Genomic DNA, 25631 nt, shown 5'->3' with positions numbered 1-25631 from the left:
TAGACTTGCAATTTAACAGTCAGCAGCTACAGTTTGTGTAGCTGCTGACTTTTTAATAAATACAAATATGACTGGAGCGCCTCTCTAAGCTCTGGTTCACATTGTTGCTACTTTGAAATTGTGCTGCTTCACTTGAACGAATCCAAAGTGGCATGTCAGTGCGATTTCAGGTGCAACTTGGCTGAAATCTGTGCCACTTCAGGGTACAGATGTCTACTGAAGTCCTGTGCCTGGGTGGGTTTCCTATGGTTTCCTCTCACAATCCAAAGACATGCTGGTAGATTAATTGGCTCCTGTCTAAATTGGCAGTAGTATTTGTATGTATAAATGTGAGTTAGGGACCTTAGATTGTAAGCCCCTATAGGACAGGGACTGATGTGAATGTACAATATATATGTAAAGTGCTGCGTAAATTGACGGCGCTACAGAAGTACCCGAAATAAATAAATAAGTCGAAACCGAAATCACCAAAAATAGTGCAGGAACTACTTTTGCAAATCGGTGCAGTGCCGCAAAGTGAATGTTGCACTGATTGGAATAGTGCCATTGCTGGCATTAGGCTGCGACTTGTCATGCGATTTGACCTGTCAAGTTGCAGGACAAATCACTCTAATGTGAACGAGGGCTTAATGAAATGAGTGCATTTATGAAACAGATCCCATTATAGCTTATCAGACTATATCAACAGGTGTTCCCACTAAAACAATAGACTGATATTGTTTCAATATATATATATATATATATATATATATATATATATATATATATATATATATATATATATAAAAATACTGAGCTTGTATGCTACATTCCCTTCCATTAAATGTGCATTATTTTTTATATTATAATTTCCATTATTATCACGTACCAGTACAAAGTATAGTAAAAATAATGGATAGTACACCATATAGTAAAAATACTGGAAGGTATGCTGTATAGCAAAAATACTGGATGGTATGCGTATAGTAAAAATACTGGATAGTACACCGTATAGTAAAAATACTGAATAGTATACCGATACTGGATGGTAGGCCGCATAGTAAAAATACTGGAAGATACGCCGTATAGCAAAAATACTGGATGGTACTCTATATAGTAGAAATACTGGATGGTTGGCCGTATAGTAAAAATACTTGAAGGCACACGGTATGGTAAAAATCCTGGAAGGCACACAGGTATAGTAAAAATGCTGGAAGGCACGCCGTATGGAAAAAATACTGGAAGGCAAGCCGTACAGTAAAAATACTGGATGGTACTCTATATAGTACAAATACTAGATGGTACTCTATATAGTAAAAATACTGGAATATATGCTGTATAGTAAAAATGCTGGTTGGTACGCTATATAGTAAAAATACTGGATGGTAAGCCGTATAGTAAAAATACTGGATGGTACGCCGTATAGTAAAAATACTGGATGGTATGCGTATAGTAAAAATACTGGATGGTACACCATATAGTAAAAATACTGAATAGTACACCGTATAGTAAAAATATGGAATAGTATGCCGTATAGCAAAAATACTAGATAGTACGCGTATAGTAAAAATACTGAATGGTACGCCGTATAGTAAAAATACTGGATGGTACGCCGTATAGTAAAAATACTGGATAGTACACGGTATAGGAAAAATACTGGATGGTACACTGTGTAGTAAAAATACTAGATAGTATGTGTATAGTAAAAATACTGGATGGTACACTGTATAGTAAAAATACTGAATAATACACCGTATAGTAAAAATACTGGATGGTACTCCGTATAGTAAAAATACTGAATAGTACACCCTTATAGTAAAAATACTGGATGGTACTCCGTATAGTAAAAATACTGGATGGTATGCTGTATAGTAAAAATACTGGATGGTATGCCGTATAGTAAAAATACTGGATAGTACACTGTATAGTAAAAATACTAGATAGTACGCCGTATAGGAAAAATACTGGATGGTACACCGTATAGTAAAAATACTGGATAGTACACTGTATAGTAAAAATACTGGATAGTACACTGTATAGTAAAAATACTGGATGGTACGCTATATAGGAAAAATACTGGATAGTACACTGTATAGTAAAAATACTGGATAGTACACCGTATAGTAAGAATACTGGATGGTGCTCAATATTATAGGTCACAGTTTATTTCACAATGACACAGGATGCCATAACCTATTACTGAATTGTCCGGAATAAAAAGTCACCCAGACACAAAAAAAAAAAAAATGAAAATAATAAAATGTTGATTTAAGGAAAGGTGGCAAGGCATACAAATTGTTGGAAGTTTTGCAGGAAAGAAAAGGAGAAAAGGGCAGGCAGGCGGGCAGGCATGGAGCTGTGCTTTGTCAATGGCATTCTCCTCCAGAGTGGCTTGTACTGCAGTCCCTGCACATCTCTACCTCCTCCCTACAGGAGCTGAAGGGGAGCAGGGTGTGCAAAGTGCAAGGGGAGGAGGAGAGAGCCTAGGGCAGCTCTGCACTGTGACCCAGCCTTGGCTGTGAGCTTGTCTGCTGTATGTCTGAGACTGGGAGGCTGCCCCTCCATATGTAATAGCATGTGTGTGTGTGTATGTGTGTGTGTGTGTGTGAGCTCTACCGCCGCCACTGCTGCCCTTTGATCCTTGCACTAGTGTTAGGGGCTTGAAGACACACAGGAGCAGCCATAGACGGTGGCGGCTCCTCATCCTCCTGCTCCTCACCATGTAGCCCCCCAGCACCACCACACACCTATAGATCCGATCCATTGAAGGATATTATTTCTTACGGCTGGCTGGCTGGGGGAGGGAGGTGAAAGGGAGGACAAGCCAGGTGCACGGCGCCCCAGATCTCTGACTCCAGGAGCCCCGCAGGAGAAGCCGATCTGCTCCTTTCTTCCCATCACCGAGGACAAGGATGTGACCGACAGACAGCCGGGATCCCCCCTCTTCCTTCCCCCCCGATCGTCATCTAAGGGGGACAAAATGCCCCGGAGGAAGCAGGAGCAGCCCAAGCGCCTGCCGTCACGTAAGTCGGGGGGTCGTGCTGTGTGTATGGGGGGAGTTTAGGGTTACAGAGGTGACACTGACAAAGACAGCCCGGGGTGATTCCTCTTTTTGAGGTCTCCGCCAGGCAGCCATGTTGGTGATGATCAGCCTGTGTGCTCTCTTGCTATTTTTTTTTCTGATGATTTTGTTGGTAATAGTATATAGGGATGTTTTGTAGAGGGCGATCCTCCTCCCCGCCCCTCCCCCTTCTCTCCGGTGCCCCCCCACCTTACACCCCGTTTTGTATTCAGCCCGGTGCTGCTCCTGCGGAATCAATAGGGCTCTGTCCCCGGGTGAAGGTTGTGGCCAGCTCCGGCTGCTGAGCCTGTCGGCCCCGGGAGGAGAGGCAGCGGCAGATGCAAAGGGGGAGGGAGGAGAGGTTTGTACAGCAAGAAACCCGAGGGGTGGGCCGAGGAGGGGAGAGAGAGAAAAGGGGGTGTCTGTGTGTGTGTGTGTGTGGAGGAATCCCGGATCACATCGGGGTGTGGGGTCACATGAGTCACTTTCCATGACAATCACCAGGCTGCCTACCTCCTCCATACACAACTTTCCTGACACTTTCCTATGCAGGAAACTCGGATCTTCTCATCCCTCAACTTTTAGAACTTGGAGGAGCTCTCTAAGCATCACTTTCCCGAGATTCCAGGGGTCTAGAGTGCCACTCTCTGGGTTCAATAAAGGACAGCCTTTCTCAACCTTTTACCCCTGAGGAACCCTTCAAATAACCCCTGATAAAATGTATTAATTTGGGAGAACGTCTTTGGTGATCAGGGAAGAATGCCCCATTGCCTTGGTAGTCAGGGAAGAATGCCCTCTTAGGTTGGTGATCAGGGAAGAATGCCCCATTGCCTTGGTAGTCAAGGAAGAATGCCCTCTTAGGTTTTAGGTTGGTGATCAGGAAAGAATGCCCCATTGCCTTGGTAGTCAGGGAAGAATGCCCCCTTACGTTGGTAATCGGGGAAGAATGCCCCCTTACGTTGGTAATCGGGGAAGAATGCCCCCTTACGTTGGTAATCGGGGAAGAATGCCCCCTTACGTTGGTAATCAGGGAAGAATGCCCTCTTATGCTGGTCACAGAAAAATGCTGCTTACATTGGTGATCAGGGTAGAATGCCCTCTTAAGTTGGTGGTCACAGAAGAATGATCCATATGTTGGTAATCAGTGAAGAATACCCCCTTATGGTGGTCATGGAAAAATGCCCCCTTACCCTGGTGGTCAGGGAAGAATGCCACTTGCATTGATGATGAGTGCAGAAAGCCCCTGGCCTTGATAGTTAGGGATTGTCCCCTCATACGCTGGTCACAGTAGAATGCTCCTTTTATATTGATGTTTAGGGTAGAATGCTCTACTATGGAAGTCACAGAAGAATGCCCCCCTATGTTGGTGGTCAGGGAAGAATGCCCCCTTACGTTGGTGGTTAGGGAAGAATGCCCCCTTACCTTGGTGGTCAGGGAAGAATGCCTCCTTATCTTGATGGTCAGGGAAGAATGCCTCCTTATCTTGATGGTCAGGGAAGAATGCCCCATTACGTTGGTGGTCAGGGAAGAATGCCCCCTTATGTTGGTGGTCAGTAGGAAGAATGCCCCCTTACCTCTGTGGTCAGTGGGACGAATGCCCCCTTACCTCTGTGGTCAGTGGGACGAATGCCCCCTTACCTTGGTGATCAGTCAAAAGAATGCCCCCTTACCTTGGTGGTCATGGAAGAATACCCCCTTACCTTGGTGGTCAGTGGGAAGAATACCCCCTTACGTTGGTGGTCAGTGGGAAGAATACCCCCTTACGTTGGTGGTCAGTGGGAAGAATGCCACTTTACATTGGTGGTCAGTGGGAAGATTGCCACCTTTAGGTTGGTGATCAGTGGGAAGCATGCCACCTTTAGGTTGGTGGTCAGTGGGAAGCATGCCACCTTTAGGTTGGTGGTCAATGGGAAGCATGCCACTTACCTTGGTGGTCAGTGGGAAGACTGCCACCTTATGTTGGTGGTCAGGGAAGAATGCCTCTTACTGTCTCGTCTATAGCAAGCTTTACAGTGATGGTCAGAATGCCACCCTTTTAGACACCTAAAATGGTCATTGGTGCCATGCTGTTGGCTCTGCCAAGCAGCATTGGACTTGAAACTATGCTGCATCATCAGATGGTAGGTCAGCCAAACCCGGCTCAAGGAACCTCTGGAGGATCTCTAGGATTCCACTGAACCTTGGTTGAGAATAACTGGGATAGTCCTTCTAGGAAGCACAGTGGCCAAGTGGGCCTTTGTGTTTAGTACTTATGTCATTCTTCACTGATCATTGGTTTGAATCCCAGCCAGGACACTCTGTGTGAAGTTTGTATCTTCCCCATGTAATTGTGTGGGTTTCTCTTGGGTACTCCAGTTTTCGTTCAGGCTCCAAAGACATGCTGGTATATGTGGATTGGTCCTAGTTTGTGTATAAAAATTGGCTATGCACATGAGCTATCACCTTCTGCATGCCAGTACCAAGCTAAGCAAATGACCTGTCAACCTACCTTGTAAACAATTTGCCTAGAAAATATAATGGAAAAGGCTATTAAGTGTATCAGACTTGGTGCCCAGAGAGCTGGCCCATAGAATCAGGGACAGTTTGATACATACATATAGTCTTTCTTGGAAGCCCTGTATATATATTTGATTGCCATGTATCATTTCTCATTTGCATCAATAATTTGTGCCATTCAGCTGATCCCAACTGTTGTTGCATTTTGTTGTTATTCTCCTAATTGCTACATTGCACATGTGTGGGACGTTGACATTTCACAGGATGTGTTGAGGCTGATCAGCTAAGGGGTTGGGAATGTTCACACAATAAATAGTGTGAATATTCATATTAATTATCCAATCATGTGAAAATCAGATTCTTGTTGACTTCTTTTATTTGCAGACGATTGGATAATTGTACTGATTATTCACACAATTTATTGGGCATGGATTCTCAGCTGGTTTAGTAAATCAGCTGGGCTGTGCCATTGCTACGCCAAGGGTTAAGTGATCATGGTCTGAGATGGGCATGTTTTCTAATCTGGCTGTATGTAGAGGAGGACATCATCCTTGTTTACCCTGCACACCCTAGTTCAGCTGAGGTTTTGTGCATGTCTGTGTTTTCGCTGCCTGTGTGAGTGTCAGCCACAGTCGGTCACCTGAAGTTCACAAGGTTGGGGGAAGGGAGGGAGGGGTCAGGTTGTTGCTTCCCATTTGCAGCCATTTGCTCTCTGCAGACAGATCACGATCAATATCCATAACATAAATATATGTATGCATGTCTCTGACACGGTAGGAAGGAGAATAGAGGAGGGTGATGGCTGGAGGCACCATGCACAGGATAGGCATTAATAAGCCCACTCCGGTGGCACGCCATCATTGCAGTTCTTGCATATTTTCCTGATCTCTCTCTCTTCTTTTTTTTTTTTTTTTTTTTTTTTTTTCATTCTCTGGGGTGGTTTTGTTTGATGTTCAGTGCTGGACGTCTGCTTAGCAAGCTCCCATCGCTTCTGTTAGTTTTCTATTTTTCACCATGCAAGGGGATCTGATCAGAAAGACAAGAGTAATGCAGTCTAGTCCATGAAGTGTGAGCACCAGCCTTTTTATAGAAATCAGTCTGGGGTTATCCTGCAGACCAAATTAATCTTTTTCTTTATTCTCTTTTATCTTCCACAAAGACCAGCATGGAGGGTCGCAGAATCTTTTCATCGGCTTTTTAAAAATAATTAAAACGTTCAGTCTGCGCCCAGCGTCTATAAGAATACGGCTTGTTCCTATTTACTAATCGCGTGTTACATATTGTTTGTTTTTTATGTTATGATTAGCTCATAAATGATGAAAAGACATTTGGCAACTGTCACTTTTGCACAGTACAGAATGGCAGTTGTAAAGAAAATGCTCATTTGGTGTGTAAAGCGTTAAGACATGTTTGAACTGTAAAGAGGTGGTGCAGCAGTTCTATTCCAAAAAGAAAATGAATGCTAACGATGTTCAGCTAATGAATGATGACCTGGGGAAGGGTAAATATTTGGCAACTGTCAGATTTGCACAGTACAGAATGTCAGTTGTTTGGTATATGAAGAGTTAAGACATGTTTAAACTGTGAAGAGGTGGTTCAGCAGTTCTATTCAGTAAACAGCCAATGCTGAAGATGTTGAACTGCAATTGTGTCTGTGCCAGAAATGTGCAAGTATCAAGGAGCTCTGCAGAAGGCGACCTCTGCTGAACAGTAGATGTATGTCGAAGTGGCAGAACCATGTGACCTTGACCCCGACCTCAGCTACTCCCCTTCAGCTCTGAGTCATTCTCCATTTTAGCTCCGTCACTGTGGGCCTGTACAGTGCCTTTGTGCTTGCACTGGATCTCTCTGACAGGCTCATTGTAATCGACATTCTCAAAACTCCATGCCGCTCTCCATTTTATCTGGCAAACTTGTAACATCAAGTCTTTTAAAAGTCATGTGTTTAGGAGCGTGCTATCAGAGGCTGACATCAAGTTTATTCAGTAATACAGGCCCAAAGAGGTCACCCCAGAACTGTGTTCTGTGGTAACACTACTTTATTTAATCATTATTTATTACTGCAGCTAGGTTTAGGCCTCATTCACACGAGCTGATTTAGTCCGGCAGCTGATCAGAGGTGATTCCAGTCAGCTTCAGCCTGGACGCATGTACAAAGCAATGAAAGGCTGACAGGAGTTTCAGCGGTACGTCCCAGCCAGCGATTAGCTGCAGATGGTCAGACGGTCTGCATCCAAGGCCAGGGCTAGTTTACACATACATTGCTCTCAGAAGAGCAATCCATGGGTGCAATGTGTTTCTGCCTCACCACCTGTTTTAACCCTAAAGCCCCGTACACACTGTCAGATTTTCTGCAGATTTTTTTCTTCAGATTTACCAAAACCATGTAGTGCAAGGGCCTGCCTGATTGCATACACATTGAAACTCATAAGGTTTGACTTCATATTACCGTATATACTCGAGTATAAGCCGAGATTTTCAGCCTCTTTTTTGAGGCTGAAAGTGCCCCCCTCGGCTTATACTCGAGTCATCGCTGTCTGCCCGCTCGATCAGCGTGTCGAGCAGACAGACAGCGGCCATTCTATAATTCAAAAGCCGCGCCTCCGGCTCCGCCTTCGCCTGTGATAGGCGGAACACTGAATTTCCCAGCAGCCTGTGTTCCGCCTATCACGGACATCGTATCATCCTCGTACTACGGACGAGGATGATACGATGTCCGTGATAGGCGGAACACAGGCTGCTGGGAAATTCAGTGTTTCGCCTATCACAGGCGAAGGCGGCGGCGCAGCTTTTGAATTTTACAATGGCCGCCGAGGCGCCGACGAAGAGGGCACGGGACGGAGGCAAGGCAAGGCAAGGCACGGCACGGGACGGGACGGGACGGGACGGAGGCAAGGCACGGCGGCAAGGCACGGCACGGGACGGAGGCAAGGAGGCACGGGACGGAGGCTCGGGACAAAGGCTCGGGACACAGGTAGGCTGGACACACACACACACACACACACACACACACACACACACACACACACACACACGGATGGAGACACACACACACAGGGATGGATGGATGGATGGATGGAGACACACACACACAGGGATGGATGGATGGAGACACACACACACAGGGATGGATGGATGGATGGATGGATGGAGACACACACACACAGGGATGGATGGATGGATGGACACACACACACACAGGGATGGATGGACGGACACACAGGGATGGACGGACACACAGGGATGGACGGACACACAGGGATGGACGGACACACACACAGGGATGGACAGGCATGTCTCACCCTCGGCTTATACACGAGTCAATAAGTTTGCCAGTTTTTTTGGGGGTAAATTGGGGGCCTCGGCTTATATTCGGGTCGGCCTATACTCGAGTATATACGGTATATGGTTTTGGTAAATCTGAAGGAAAAATTCAGCAGAAAATCTGATATTGTGTATGGGGCTTTAAAATCCCACTCCACGATGCTACAACTATGTTCAGGGTAGTTGTGGCACAGCCCCATTTACTTGAAATGCTGGGTTCACACTAGTGCAAATTGGACACCGGTTTCTCCGCATCCAATTGGCGTGTCCGGAGATTGTGACCAGCTCTCTATGGAGCTGGTTCACACATCTCTGGGGCGGCCGTGGAGCAGCTTGCACTGGAGTCCTGTGCATCTTTGGCTTCCTTTATTGGCTGAATTAAGGCAAAAATTTGTCCCTGAAACAGAACAGCAATGCACCGAACCCCTGCTGCGAGCTGTGGCCGTCTGCAGTGTGAGCTCAGCCTGAAAGCAAAGCGCTGTGGCAGGTATACAACCCCATCCAGCTTAACTACTGGGAGGGGGGCAAAAACACTACCCCCCCCAACTGCAAGTGCAAACTTAGAATCGCAGCATTTATGACTAGCTGTGTGATTACCTGCGACACGGAACAGCTACCACTCCTGTCAGCCTGTCATTTCTGTATACAGGCTTTGCGGCTGCAGCTGTCCAGAACCACTGCTGGAACCAGATTGGGCTGTGTCAATGAGGCCTTGAGGCGCATTCACACCAGAGTATGGTCTGTACACACAATAGTAACAGCTGTTGCGTATGGCCAAGAGCTGCAGCCTGTACAAATCAATAGCAGGCTGATGGATGCTGCAGCTGTACACACTTCAGACCACTTACATTGGTAGAGGGATGGATGAGCAGCCCCGGACACAGACAGCCTGCACACAGGGCCACTCCATCCATCCCTGTATTAAGGTAAATGTTCAGATGTGTGTTATCTTGTAATCTATTCCTTTTTTTTGTAAAGACTGCTGCCTTGGATATCCATAAACACCTGTGACTCCTGGGTGAGCAAATAACCCTCCTTTGTATGCTGTATGGCCCTTTGCGGTCATGTGAATAGGGCCTGTAATGTGTGTGTGTGTGTGTGTGTGTGTGTGTGTGTGTGTGTGTGTGTGCGCGGGTGAGGTGTGATGCGTAGCTGCAAAATATTGCATCGTTTACTTTTTCACTTTTAACTTTAGTGAAATGTCACAAAATGACACTTCATTCAACTCTATGTGCCACAGCATATTGTGACATTCTGAGTGCGGTGCCATGCATTGTGCTGTGTTTAAAATGCAGACATATTCCATGAGCCCCTGCTTGGAGTGTGTGTGCTGCTCTATGCCAGGGGTGTCCAAACTTTTTTTTCAAAGAGGGCCAGATTTGATAAAGTGAACGTGCGTGAGGGCCGACCATTTTCCCTTAAATTCTTCACTGTGGTCGTGCCATGTTAACTTGTCGTATGTGCTATGTCTCGACTGGTAGTGTCTCTTGACATTTAAATTCCTTATAAACAGCCACAGTCTCTTGGCATATCAGACAAACGCAGTGATTCCATATTTCAGTGAAGAAATAATCCACTTTCCACCTGTCCTGGGAACGGCGGCCCTCACTGTCAAATTTCCTTCTCTTATTTACTGTAGCAATTTTAGAAATTGGCCAGAAGGGGAGGGGATAACGTGAGCGCAGTGCCAGAAATTTTGGTCTAAGTGTGTTTGTTCATCCGATAACTAATACACTGCCCAACAAGAATTCTCTTGCCTTTGTGGCTGTGTGTGGTGAAGACACAGTGCAGGGAGAAGGAACGCACCAAATCTGACGACGTTCGAGAGATCATGCCGACGGAGGATGTGCAGTGCCGCGGTGTCGGAGTTGAGTGATCCAGAGATCCCAGGGGTCAGGGGCCACAGGAGATAGATTTTACAAAAATTCCCAGGGGGTCATATTAAACCGGAACACTGGCCGCAATTGGACTACGGGCCAGACTTTGGACATGCCTGATATATGCAGATCAACGCAGCTCAATGGACATGGTGGAAATAAGAACTTATCAACATTCCTGCCTTAAAAATAGGGAGTTTTAAGGACAGCAGCAGATGAACTTAAAAAGATATCATCAGCAAACCTGTATAGCATTCCTAGAAAGAATCCGCAGCTGATATTGACTATAAACCTGCCTCAGTAAAAGAGAAGCTTCCATTGCTGACTTATGCCGCGTACACCCGATCGGAATTATGCTCGGAAAAAGGTCTGATGGTTTTCCGGACGGAATTCCGCTCAAACTGTCTTGCCTACACATGGTCACACCAAATTCCGACCGTCAATAACGCGGTGACGTACAACACATACGACAGGACTAGAAAAAGGAAGTTCAAAAGCTAGTAGCCAATAGTTTCCATCTCGTATTTGAATCTGAGCATGCGTGAATTTTTGCGCTTCGGAATTGCATACACACAATCGAAATTTCCGATAGAAAGTTTTTCCATTGGGAAAATGAAGAACGTGCTCTCAAATTTTTGCTGGCGGGAATTCGGCAAGCTAAATTCTGATGGAGCCTACACACAGTCGCATTTTCTGATGAAAAGATCTCATCGGTCTTTTGCTGGCCGAAATTTCATGTGTACGTGGCATTAGCCTAATTTTTAAGGTGGTTGTATTCATCCTATGGAGTGTTTACCTAAGGCCCCATTTGTAAAGCAACCGCACATTATAAAGTACACAGGAGTCCAATGCAAGCAAATCTCTACCTACTCATTCCAATAAAAATAAAGTGACAGGAGCTCTATCGTGTTACTTTTCAGAATCCTGTAACTGGCCTGTCCTCCAATCATGGAGTGTTCTTTCGGGCATAATTTTGAGAGCACTCGGTGGGATGCTACAGGCTCCATACTGCAGCCTGTATTTTTTTAAAACATGTAAGATTCAGGGTCTTTGTGGAGTAAACCAGATTTTAGGGCCACTTTAAAGTGTATATAAACTTTACGCAGACCATAGATGTGTGTTGGGTTTTTATTTTTATTTTATTCAATCAGCGGGTTGAATGAAGAAAAAGATCTGATTTCCCCCATCTTTACACTTAATGTGGATGGGGGATTCCTCCCCGCTGAGCTATTGTATTCTGACAGAAGGGAGACTTCCCCATGTTAGAATACACTGATCAGTGCTGCCTGCAATACTGATTGAATGGCAAACCACTGACAGGATTGTTGTACAGAAGTCGATCATTAGATCAACTTCTTTCTGTACAACTAGCCCGCTCATACATGAATCGAAAATTGGCCAGCCCTTGCTAAACTGACTGAATTTCGATGCATGTATGGCCTCATTCACACAGGCATTTACACCCACAGTCCATGAATGGCCTGTGTCTTCAACTGATTAAAGCTGCCAAGTGCTACTCAGCACTTGACAGGTTAGCTCATTAATGCCTATGGTAACATGGCAGCTGCACAGACACAGCAGCTCATCCCAATTTGACCACCATGCAAATGTGCACCAGCATGGATGTCTGATTGGGACCATCAGCTGTGTTCATGCAGCTTCTACTTTCCTGTAGACATGAATGGGCTGCCTACTATACATTAAGATAAAAAACCTTCAGTGTGCAGCAGCCCCCCTAATACTTGCATGATCCCAATCTCGATCCAGCGATGTACATGACTCCCTCGGCTGTCCGGGACTCTCCCTCCTGATTGGCTGAGACACAGCAGCACCATTGGCCCCTGCTACTGTCAATTAAAGTCAGTTAGCCTGTCAGGAGAGAGAAGGGGGTGAGTCCGAACCACAGCTCCATGTCTGAATGGATACACAGAGCTGCAGCACAGCTTGGGTACCCCATAGCTTGCTGTGGGAGCACTCAGCCAGGAGGGATGGGCCAAGAAAGCCGAGGGGGAATGGGGCTGCTCATTGCAAAACCACTGCACAGGGCAGGGTATAACATGTTTGTTATTTAATCACTTCCCTACTGGCCTATAGTCATATGACGTCTGCAGGAGCACTCTGCCATCCTGGGCAGGCGTCATATGACATCCTCTGCTATTCACCCCCACTGCATGGCAATTAGGGATGAGGTGTGTCTCTCGGACAAAACCCATCCCAGATCAGTGTAAAGAGCCAATAAAAATAGTTTCTTTACCATGGGACCGGCTATGTCCAATCACAGCTGGTCACATGCACTGTCCTCGTGCATGGTGCTCGTGCACGCCCATGGGGGATGATCAGGGAAGAGGCTTGTCACCCTGACACAGCCCATCCCCGATTGCGGTAAAGAGCCAATGAAATTTTCTCTTGACCGGCTGTGTCCAATCGCAGCCGGCCACAGAATGTCAACAAACCACGGTAAAGAGCTGTTACCAGGTTCTCCTCCTCACACATCGGTCGTGTGTGAGGAGGAGATTGCGGTAACAGCTTGTTACCGTTTACAGTTCACACCCAATCACACTGATTGCCCCCCCCCCCCCCAATAAAAAGGACCTGTCACCAGCCCATCTGAGTACCCGAGTACATGTCACCAGCCCATGCTTCATAAAATATACCTGGGGGGGGGGGAGTTGCTTTCCAAAATGGAGTCATTTTGTGGGTAATTCCACTGTCCTGGTACTCCAGGACCTTCAAAAATGTTATAGGAAGGAATGAAATTATATGTGTAATTTATGCTGCTAGAACGCCTGAAGGTATTACTTCAATGTTGGACTTCTGTATGTGGCCAGGCTGTGTAAAAGTCTCACACATGTGGTTTCGCCATACTCGGGAGGTGTAGCAGAATGTATTTTGGGGTGTAATTTTTGCTATATAAATATGCTGTGTGTTAGAAATATCATATAAATTGACAACTTTGTGTAAAAATAAATAAATAAATAAAATGTAATTTTCTTTGCATGTTTTCCGAAGACTTTTGGGAAAAAAATGAACCATTCAAAAGACTCATTATGCCTGAGGCCTCATGCACACTAGACGTTTTTGGATATCTTTTACAGCAGCTGTTTTTTTGGCAGTAGACATTTTTTTTACAGTCATTAAACTCTCCATCATGTTATCCTATGTGTCCATGCGCACTTAGGCTGTTATCAGCAGTTTTGGGCAGTAACGTTTTTGAGCAGTAAAAAACCCCCAAAACTAGTGGGTTCTGAGACACGTTTTTCAGCTGTAAAAATGCTCTAACGCTGATAAACCTTGAGTAAAGCTCAAAAACATCACTCACCATCATTTTTTAAATGTTTTTGATCCATTGTAAAAAAAAAAAAATAATCAAAAAAAAAAAGCTAAAAAATGCTAACGTGGAAAAACGTTGAAAAAAGTTGAAAAACTCGCTGCAAAGCCACTGACGTTTTTATAATGTTATTTTAATGTCCAGTGTGCATGAGGCCTTATAGATAATATGATGGGGTGTTTGCTTTCCAAAATGGGGTAATTTTGTGGGTAATTCAATTGTCTTGGTGCCTTCAAAAGTGTGATAGTGTACAATTTATGCTCCTAAAAAGGCCTGCTGGTGCTCCCTGCATGTTGGACCTCTTTATGTGGCCACACTGTGTAAAAGTCTCACACATCTGGTATGAGAAGAGTAGCAGAATGTATTTTGGGGTGTAATTTAAAGTATGCATATGCTGTTTGTGAGGAATAACTTGTTATGACAATTTTGTGTAAAAAATAAAAAATAAATAAATAATAAATTTCTTAATGTTTCCAACAATTGTGAGAAAAAAATTACAACTTCAAAAAACTCATTGCCTCATTCTAAATACCTTGGACTGTCATTGGGGTCATTTGGGGGGTATTTGTACGCTCCTGATATTTCAGGGCCTCAAGACATGAGATCATCAGTGCATCAATGATTGGCACCATAGGTTGTAGAGACTCAATAACTTTCACACAGACCAAATAATAAACACTTATTTGGGTTATTTTTTTTTACCAAAGTAGCAGTATACATTTGGCCCAAATTTATGAACAAAAATCTACTTATTTGCCGAATTTTATCATAGAAACGAAAAAATTGTGTGTTTTTTTTTTTTTATTTTCGCTCTTTTTTCACTTATGTTGCAAAAAAAATAAATAAAAACCCAGTGGTGATTTAAATACCACCAAAAGAAAGTTCTATTTGTGTGAAAAAAATGAATGCTAAAAATTTTGTTTAGGTACAGTGTTGCTTGACTGAGTAATTGGCATTGAAAATGCGACAGCGCTAAGAGCTGAAAATTGATCTGGGCAGGAAGGGTGTATAAGTGTCCTGTATTGAAGTGGTTAAAAAAAAAACAAGACTTTTGTATCACTTTAAATATACTTTTGACATACTTTTGTTATCTGTTTGATAAGTGCAAAAATATACCTGTTGATCATGTTAAGAAATCCCCCCCCTTTGTGCCTACATGTTGCATTGCATGTGTGTTTTTATTCACGTGTTACATGGAAAGGGCAAGGGATGTTCTTCATATAACCTTTTCTGTGGCAGCATGTCATTTTGATGACGTAGACAAGAAACCCTTACTTATAGCTGTGTTATATAGGAGATCTCTATCTCCGATTATTCTTGGAGGAAGATTGACACAGGCTGTGTTGTATATTGTAATTGCCATTGTGCTGAAAAGTGAGGATGCAGAACCTTCAAGTTCCTCTGACAGTCTCCTCTGTTGGTTTCAGTACACCCAATGTGACACTGCGCAATTCCAAATAAATTGAAACAGCGGCTAACACGCTAATATAAGGATATTTTTAGCAAAAAATATGTGAAATATAAAGTGCAGTGCTAAATATGCATTGACAAAATTGTGACAAATTATCATGTACAAAACAAGAAAAAAACAAAAATTATTTATAAGTGTAAGAGAGTGTGTGGAAAAGCCCTCTAAGATGTTAAATGCACCCAAGTATTTGTACAGACATCGACCTTTTTATTAAAATAACCCATAAAGTGATTAAATAAAGTCCGTATCACAAATCTGTTGTACGTGAAATAAAGTCCCAAAAGAAACTGAAAATAATCCGAAAATAATCTAAGGGACCTCCAAGGAAAGTGTATCCAACAAATTCACCGCTGTGCTGATACCGTCACCATAAAGAATGTAGGCTTACCGGACATTGATGACCCGATTAAACATACGTTCAAGGGGTCACAAATCGCTTAATGCTCCAAATTATGGGACACTGGCTTGGCAATCTCCGAACAACTAGGTCTCACTATGGAAGTAGCATTTTCTCCAATGCTTGAGCATATGTGGTTACAATATTTGAAGAGACATCTCCGACATCAACCCAAATTAACATGTAATGGAAGGATAAGGCCAAAATAGCATAATACCGTTTAAAAACAAAAATTTAATAAAAATAAGGTAATAAACTCACATTTAGGTAGTCATTAAGAAGCGTATCAATAAAAAATAGGCACTGTACTACTGCACTCTACCACTGCCTACTTTTTATTGATACGCTTCTTAATGACCTCCTCTGTTGGTTTGCCATTGCTTTCTTGTGTCCAAATAAATTGGCTGACAGCAAATTGATAGTGTTTGATGGAGTTCTGAGTAGTACATGGCTGGATCCAGGCGTTCTGGATCTTTATGGTCAGCTAGTAGAATTAAACTAAATATACACCCCTTTTTTAAGTTTTGTATATTAGAACCCATGCCAATTTTTTTTTTTTTTTTGCTGCCTTTGTCCCCATCACTGACAGTGAAAGTGAAATAGAAAATCCCAAAGTTTTGGGTTGTCACCAGGACAGGAATAGGGGCTAGATCTTCAAGTGAGGACACTAGTTCAGGTGACCCTGGTGAGAGCCAGGGATTCCATCACTTTGGAGGTTTTCCTCTAACTTCCTGTACTTGCTGTGGGACAGGAAGTGAGGGGAGACTCTCCCCTTCCCTCCATGAGACACAGATGGGAAAAAAAAACTGATAGAGGTTAAAACATTCCCTTACAATTTGCCTTCAGTTTTGCTTTAAAGTGGTGTTCCCACTTATAGCTGCTGACTTTTACTTTTTTTTTTATAAATACTGCAGCTGCTGATTTTTAATGATAGGACACTTACCTGTCCCAGGGTCCAGCGATGCGCTCAAAGCCCCACTGGTCCCCCCCCTTCTGCTCGGGGGCGCTGGCATTTTAACTGGGCGTCCGGCTGAGGCTTCACAGCCAGGCACCCACTGTGGATGCGCGAGCCGCGCCATCATCTGGGACTGGTCAAGTGTCCCAGATGATTGACAAGATGGAGGGGGGAGAGGCGATCTCCCTTCCTGTGCCAAGGGAAGTGACATCAAGTGCCCAGGCGCTGAAGGAGGCAAACTACGAGGGACCCCCTAGCAACAGGCATTTAGAGGTGACAAACTTCTCTGCTGGTAAGGAAGATAACCCTTGGTTAAGATTCAGGGGCGGCCCGTCCATTAGGGGCGCCGCCCCCTCCCTCCAGCCACTCCCCTCTATGAATAATGGATAGATTCATGCATTGCATGAATCTATCCATGGCCGCCGCTGCCAATCCTTATTCAGCTATACGGCCCCTTTTTGGATACCGGGTTCCTGAATTCCAGCGGCGAGGGTTTTTGTTTCCTTAACCACTTAATAACCGCCCTATAGCCGAATGACGGCTTTAGGGCGGTTTCTTAACTGTGGGAGGCCGTCATATGACGTCCTCCCAGAATTCCGCTCTCGCGCGCCCCCTGGGGCACGCACTCGAGAGCATCCGTGACCGCCGGGTCCACAGGACCCGGCGCATCACGGATCACGGTAAACGGCCGCTCGTCGCGGCCGTTTACCACGTGATCGCTCCGTCAAATGACGGAGTGATCACTTGTAAACAAACCGGCGTCATGTTATGACGCCGGTTCCTCCCTCCCCCTCTCTGTACCGATCGGAACAGCGGAGGGGGAGGAGATCGGTGTCAGCAGCGATGTGGGCTGCATCTGCAGTGCCCACATCGCTGCTCACCGAAAATTAACCCCTCAATTCCCTGCAAATACTCTGCAATACCCTGCCATTACTCTGCAATACCCTGCAATACCCTGCATTACCCTGCATTACCCTGCATTACTCTGCATTACCCTGCATTACTCTGCATTACTCTGCATTACCCTGCAATACTCTGCAATAGTCTGCATTACACTGCAATACTCTGCAATACCCTGCCATTACTCTGCATTACTCTGCATTACCCTGCATTACCCTGCAATACCCTGCAACACTCTGCAATGCTCTGCAACGCTCTGCAATGCTCTGCAACACCCACCAATACCCTGCAACACTCTGCAATGCTCTGCAACACCCGCCAATACCGTGCAACACTCTGCAATGCTCTGCAACACCCTCCAATATCCTGCAATGCTCTGCAACGCTCTGCAACACCCGCCAATACCCTGCAACACTCTGCAATGCTCTGCAACACTCTGCAATGCTCTGCAACACCCACCAATACCCTGCAACACTCTGCAATGCTCTGCAACACCCGCCAATACCGTGCAACACTCTGCAATGCTCTGCAACACCCTCCAATATCCTGCAATGCTCTGCAACGCAATACTCTGCAACGCCATACTCTGAGATACCCAGCCATACTCTGATATACCCAGCCATACCCAGCCATAGTCGGTGATACCCTGCAATACCCAGCCATAGACACCCCCCCCCCCTCCCGCCGCCCTCCGGTGCTTCTACCGACTCGCCAATACTATCAAATCCAGAATCTTTTATTTTTATTTTTTTCAGACTTCCCAGCTTAGAGGTGAGATGCGGGGTCTTATTGACCCCACATCTCACTGTTAAGAGGACCTGTCATGCCATATTCCTATTACAAGGGATGTTTACATTCCTTGTAATAGGAATAAAAGTGATCAAAAAATTTATTTTTGGGGAAAAAAATGTCAAACTAAAATAAATAAAGTAAAATGAACAATAACATTTTTTTTTTTTTTTTAAAGCGCCCCTGTCCCCATGTGCTCGCATGCAGAAGCGAACGCATACGTAAGTCCCGCCCACATATGAAAACGGTGTTCAAACCACACGTGAGGTATCGCTGCATACGTTGGAGCGAGAGCAATAATTCTAGCCCTAGACCTCCTCTGTAACTCAAAACATATAACCAGTAAAAAAAAAAATTAAATCATCGCCTATGGGGATTTTTAAGTAGTGATGTTTGGCGCCATTCCACGAGCCTGTGCAATTCTGAAGAGTGACATTTTAGGTATCGATTTACTCGGTGTAACTTCATCTTTCACATTATGCAAAAATTGGGCTAACTTTACTGTGTTTTTTTTTTTTTTTTTTTTAAACAAAACAGTTTTTTTTCCCAAAAAAAGCATTCAAAAAATTGCTGCGCAAATACCGTGCGAGATCAAAAGTTGCAACGACCACCATTGTATTCTCCAGGGTGTTTGCTAAAAAAACATATATAATGTTTTGGGATTCGATGTAATTTTCTAGCAAATAAATTATGATTTTTACATGTAGGAGAGAAATGTCAGAATTGTCCTGGGTGCTCCAGAACGCCTGATGGCGCTCCCTGCATGTTAGGCCTCTGTATGTGGCCGCACTGTGTAAAAGTCTCACACATGTGGTATCGCCGTACACGGGAGTAATAGCAGAATGTGTTTTGGGGTGTAATTTGTGGTATGCATATGCTGTGTGAGAAATAAACTGATAATATGACAATTTTGTGAAAAAAAAGTAAAAAAAATCTTGATTTTGCAAAGAATTGTGGGAAAAAATGACAACTTCAAAAAACTCATCATGCCTCTGTCTTCTTTCCAAAAAGGGGTCATTTGGGGGGTATTTGTACTTTTCTGGCATGTTAGGGTCTCAAGAATTGAAATAGGCCGTCAGTACTTCAGGTGTGATCAATTTTCAGATATTGGCACCATAGCTTGTGGACTCTATAACTTTCACAAAGACCAAATAATATCCACCAATTTGTACTTATTTTTACCAAAGATATGTAGTAGTATAAATTTTGGCCAAAATTTATGAAGAAAAAATTACTAATCTGCTAAATTTTATAACAGAAATGAAGAAAAATTCATTTTTTTACAGAATTTTCTGTATTTTTTCTTTTATAGCACAAAAAATAAAAAACCCAGCGGTGATTAAATACCACCAAAAGAAAGCTCCATTTGTGTGAAAAAAAGGACAAAAATTTCATATAGGTCCAGTGTTGCATGACTGAGTAATTGTCATTCAAAATGTGAGAGCACCGAAAGCTGAAAATTGGTCTGGTTATTAAGGGTGTTTAAGTGCCCAGTGGTCAAGTGGTTAAAGAACCTGATTAGAGCCATAGGCTCTAATAGGCTTCAAAAAGGGTGGACTTAGAGCTCAGAGCATTGCGCTCGCAGTCCACCCAGGCATGATAGAAAAGCAAATTAATATTTGAATCTGAACACTCTCTGCCAATCTGGAAGCGCGGGTGTAATACCCGTCACCTGATTGGCTGAAGGCACAGTTGCCCCCATTGGACGTCTAGCAGAACAGAAGAAAAGAGGAGGGAGGAAGCATGGAGGGCACAGCCATCCCACAGCTCGCTGCCTTCACTTGCCGTGTGACCCACCACCGAGATGGGATAATTGCTGGGCAGACAGCGGGGAGGGGTGACATTTGATGGGCGCAAGTGGCGGCATTTGGACACAAGTGGTGGCATTTGATGGACACAAGTGATGGAATTTGGACACAAGTGGTGGCATTTGATGGGGCACAAGTGGCTGCAATTGATCTTGCAGTGGCTGCATTTGATGGGCACAGTCGCTGAAATTGATGTGGTTTTTTTTTTCCCCAGTATTTTTCAGTTTGCACTCCCCCAAAAATTTTGAGCACCAGTTGCCTCTGTTAAGATTAATACTTCTGTGTCATCTCTCATTTTTTTGGGCAGAAGCTGAGCAGGTTAGAGACAGAGCTGTGACATATTGAAAGAATAACCGACTGTTCAGTGTGGCAGATACGTGAAGAGCTGAGCTGGGGATGTAACATCATTGAGCTACATGCTTCTCTATAAATGAAAAACTTTAAATGCTCATTTTACACAATATACAGTGCAGCATGATAAAATGCATGTGCCTAGGTTCCTGATATGAATAACACAACTTTTTTTTTTTTTAAATGAGAATTTCTGTTTAAATTGACATAAGAGAAAAAAAACATACTCATAAGTGACATACAAATCTACATACAGTATGATATGGTGATTCCACTAATAAACAGTAAAGTACATTGTTCTAAAAGGTGTATGATCTGGCACAAATGTGAGAATTCAACAATACAGCATTCAATATAGTTATACTCCTACATTGTAGGAGAGCATTATAAAGGGGTTGTAAACCCTCATTTTTTTTTTATTTTTACCTTATGGCACCTTTCACACAGGCGGCTGCTTTGCCGCTGCTAAAAGCATGTTTTGTTATTTTGAAATTCCATGACTCCAGGCACAGCGATCACTTGCATTTGTACTTTGCGATTACCTGCATTTACATGCAGCTGCGGTGGAACATTCTTGCCATTTCTGATGTGCTTTCTGTTGTTTTTCTCTCCTTGTTGCCGCTGCTATCCGCAGGATAAAAAGTATCCTGCGATTACCTACAGATAGCTGCAATAAATCGGTCCTGGATGCAGTCAAATTATTTTTTTCTAACTGCACCAAACCCCATGTAACAAAACCGTTGCTTAATGCCTTGTGTGAATGGGGCCATAGGAAAGCATTGTCTTGAGTTTAGCTGTGGTAGATAACTTGATTTATCCGCTGCTAAAAGCTGAATTCTATCCGCCTGTGTGAAAGGGACTCCCCCCTCCCTCCCATTTTACTCATCTGAGCCCTTCGTTCCCTCGGTGGAGACGCGCTCTTTCCCTCTGCCCGGGGTTCTCGGCTCTTGATTGGATAGATTAAGATATTAGATATTTTGAATTTTTTGTAAACTTCTTGGGGCATCCACTAACCTTCATAAGTTTATTTATACATAGCTATCATCTGATTAATAAATTGGAGCCACTCTACCAAAGTTGGAGTTAGGGGCTTTCCAATGAATAGCTATAGTTTTTTTTTTTTTTTGTATAGAAAAGTAAAATACTGTACGTAATTAGAGTTTTGTACAATTGGAGAAATCCGAGCCTTTCGTGTAGCCTATATGACCTGTATTGGAAAATTTAAACAGTTGCTCTTAAAATTTGTAAAATCGGACCAATAGGTCTGTATAACTGGGCATTCCAATAACATACAAAAAAAATCCATTATTTGATCGACACTTAGAGCATAAAGGAGAATGTAGCTTGCCCATTATTTTACAGTAAATATGGAGTTTAATAGATACAGTGTATTTACCTTGAAAAGTTTTGTCCTCAGAGGAGATAACCGAGGACAATTGAGAGGCCAGAACCTCTTGCCAAGCATCTTCTGGTAGATCAAGAATATCTTTATATGATTTGAGATTTAATTGTCATAAGTCTGAGAGCTTTAGAATGAAGTAATACCGAATAGTATGCTGAGATCAATTTACTGTGTCCTGGCTGAAAAAGCAATCTTTCTAGATTAGAGGTAGTCAAAGTTACATTGGTAAGGCCAAACTGTGCTGTCTCTTCGTGTCTCACTTGCAAGTATCGTAAGTAGGCACAGCGCAGTATACCAAACTCTCTCTGGAAGTCCAAAAAAAAGGTATAAAGGTACAACATCGTATAATTACATTTAAAAAGTGTTGCTTCTTAATGTGCGAAAACACTTCTATAAATCATAACTTTTATATATCGCAGTGCACACTCCTCATGACCGTGCATAGAGCTTTTTTTTTAAATTCCAGTTCATATACACCCATGCGGTCCACACTTTGATTCTTTACCACGTGCCCCCAACACCAAGCACACTCACCAGAGCACCTGGGGCCTCTTTTATAAGATGGTCAGAAAATGCTTGCCTTCATGGGCTCCTCCATAGCCAGGGGGAATCCAATACAGGTAAGTACCATCTCACTGCTCGCCACCAGTTCACATAAATTCCAAAAGAGAGCACTTCATTGTGCAAATATATTTATTAGTTTAAAACCCCTTGAATCATGTATAAATCATAAATGCACTAACACATAGTCATAGTGCCGATATGTGGCACTACAGGCGAAATTGATAAAACCTGAACACACTGAAGGGGTTCAGACCTAAAGAAATTGGTGTCACAAAAAAAACACGCTGGATACATTAGTTGGATACTCCGCAACCTCATGGTCTAAATATAGATATTGATTTGAACAGTTTTAGCTCACATTTTTAATTGATTGTGTTCCACTATTATATATTGAGTATTTTATGTGCAGTTATCAGATTAAATATTGACATAGTCTTTCCTTTATGTTTATGTTTTGTTTTTGTTTTTTTTGTTTTAATAATTTTCTCATAGGCTTGGTATTTTCTAAGGTTTAAAAAAAAAAAAGTATAATAAAGGAGAGTGATTAATATAGTTAGAGGTTTATTACAAGTGTTGTTTTCTCTTATATTCACCAACGACTGACACAGCTCCTCTCTTTAGACCATTGGGTTGTTACGCCACCTTCAGGAGAGGACTAGGCATAACATGTTAACATGCGATAATTTAAACTAGAACTTTCTAGTTCCGCCCAAGGGGCGGTCTCTTAGGTAACAACCCCTCAGCTTGCTACTGTAGCCTCCGTTTTATTTTGCCTAGGCAGCAGCTCTGGACAGTGCAGTGTGATCTCCTATGCACCTGGGAGCTGACAAGGAACACAGGCACTACTAGCTGGACAGCGCAGAACCAGTCAGGGTGGTGAGCATGGCTTCAGAAACTGGTGTTTCTTCCCCTGAAATCCAGGCAATTGCAACCGGTTTGTCTGCAGACTGTGCAGTGCCTTTGGATGCCTTGTCGGCGGTCCTCAATTCATTTCTTGCCAGAATGGAGGCAGTGCGTGGGTGCAAGGCGGTAAAAAGCGCCCCCTGCCCCCCCCCCCCCCCCGTCCTCCGGGGAGAGCTCTGACGCAGACTCTGGCCCTGCTGAGGCTGGTGACCCCTGCTCAGTCATTTCAGATGACGATGACCAGGGCCGATCAGACAGTGAGGATGAGTCCCCGTCCAGGTCCGTGTGTGACAAAGCGCTTCTTGAAGCATTTATTACAGCTGTGCGTGATACCCCGAAAATTCAGGAACCAGCAGATCCCTTTGCTGATATAGTGGTCCCTTTTGGGCCCCGTAAGCCAGCCCGTTCACCTAAGGTGTTCCCGTATCTGACTTATTTTGATAAGTTCATTTACAAGGAATGGGGTCGACCGCAACGGACCTTTTCGGTCCCCAAATACATGGCGGTGCGTTACCCTTTTGAGGAGAACCTTCTCAGAAAATGGTCGGCTCCTCTGGTCGTGGACCCTCCAGTATCCAGGTTAAACAAAGTAACCACAATCCCGGTAGAGGGGACTCCTGCATTTAAGGATCCCACGGACAGGAAAGCCGAGGCAGTGTCTCGTTCCTTGTTTACAGTTGTGGGGTCAACAATGCGACCAGTACTGGCATCCGCACTTGTGTCGCAGACACTGAGTGGGCAAACCTGTGAATTGGGAGAACGGGCTTCTCCTGTCTGCGTGGAACTAGCAGACCAACTAGTGCAAGGCCTGAAGTACATTTGTGATGCAGCCCTGGATACTCTTCCTCTGTTATCCAGGGCTTTAGTGTCAGCAGTGGTGCCGAGGTGCCTGATTTGGTTAAAATGCTGGTCTGCCGACCAGGCATCCAAAAAAGCCCTGACGGACCTTCCCTTCCTTGGCGACAGTCTCTTTGGATGACATTATTAAAAATGCCACAGGTGGTAAGAGTACACTACTCTCACAGGCCAGGAAGGCTAAGGAGCCACACCGTAGGCAAGGGCCCTCTTTCTCCGCTCACAAATGTCTTTTTTCGTCCGCCCGGGGCTTCGACCAAGCGTCCCCCCGCCCGACAGGACGACCTCTGAAGGACCAAAGCGTCCCTGGAACCGCAAGCCTGTGAGCAAAAGTGCACCCGCATGAAGGTTTACCCCCACCCGCAACACGGGTGAGGGGTCGCCTTCGGGAGTTTGAAGCTCGATGGACCTCTCGGCTGTCTGACCGATGGTTCTGCGATCTGATTTCCTCAGGCTACAAGATAGAGTTCCTCTCTTGGCCGCAAAAACAGATTCTTCCCCTCCAGCATACCCGTACTCCCGGCTCGCCGGGAGGCCCTATTGGGGGCAATAAGGGATCTGCTGAGTCGCGGGGTGATAGTACCTGTTCCGGACTCGGAACGTTTCCAGGGGTTCTACTCAAAGCTGTTTAGTCCCCAAGAAGGAAGGGTACATCCAATCTTGGACCTAAAAGCCCTCAATTACTTTGTGAAAGTACAGAGGTTCAGAAGGGAATCAGTTCGCTCAGTAGTTGCTGCACTCCATCAAAGGGACTCCCTGGCGTCCTTAGACAACCAGGATGCGTACCTGCACATACCCATATGCCTCCGGCATCAGAAGTTTCTGCGATTTGCAGTCAGGGAAACCCACTACCAGTTTGTGGCTCTCCCTTTTGGTTTGGCATCAGTCCCCCAAGTCTTTATCAAGGTATTGGCTCCTGTTTTGGCATTGCTGCGGCAACGTGGAATCACGATAGTAGGATACCTAGACGATCTCCTCCTGAGAGCATCTTCCATCTCAGAGTTAGAGGAGGCTGTGGTGATCACCATGCAGACCCTGCAGGAATTTGGGCGCCTGTTGAACCTAAAAAAGTCAGTGATCGTACCGACTCAGCATTTGGAGTACCTAGGCTTACTGCTGGACTTCATGGAAGCGAGAGTGTTTCTCCCTTCAGACAAGCTGCAGACTCTCA

At 44.3% G+C, this 25631-nt stretch overlaps 1 protein-coding gene across 3 annotated transcripts in view; it reads left to right on the top strand.

Annotated features, from left to right (window-relative positions):
- The first annotated feature begins 2481 nt into the window (after positions 1 to 2481).
- The window catches only part of ZNF827 (zinc finger protein 827), a 339433-nt gene continuing 316283 nt past the window's right edge, over positions 2482 to 25631 (top strand). For 2 of the 3 annotated variants that reach the window (XM_077476988.1, XM_077476987.1), the window contains exon 1: positions 2482 to 3002. In XM_077476988.1, the coding sequence (XP_077333114.1) occupies positions 2960 to 3002 (43 nt within the window). In that variant the 5' untranslated portion in view covers positions 2482 to 2959. The remainder of the gene's footprint in view (positions 3003 to 25631) is intronic. The other variant, XM_077476990.1, reaches the window with a different exon arrangement.

This window comes from Lithobates pipiens, unplaced genomic scaffold (assembly GCF_037356315.1).
Source record: "Lithobates pipiens isolate NorthernLeopardFrog02 unplaced genomic scaffold, aLitPip1_a1.2 Scaffold_13, whole genome shotgun sequence".
NCBI lineage: Eukaryota > Metazoa > Chordata > Amphibia > Anura > Ranidae > Lithobates > Lithobates pipiens.
The sequence above is the reverse complement of the archived record's forward strand: the minus strand, read 5'-3'. Positions and strand labels throughout refer to the sequence as shown.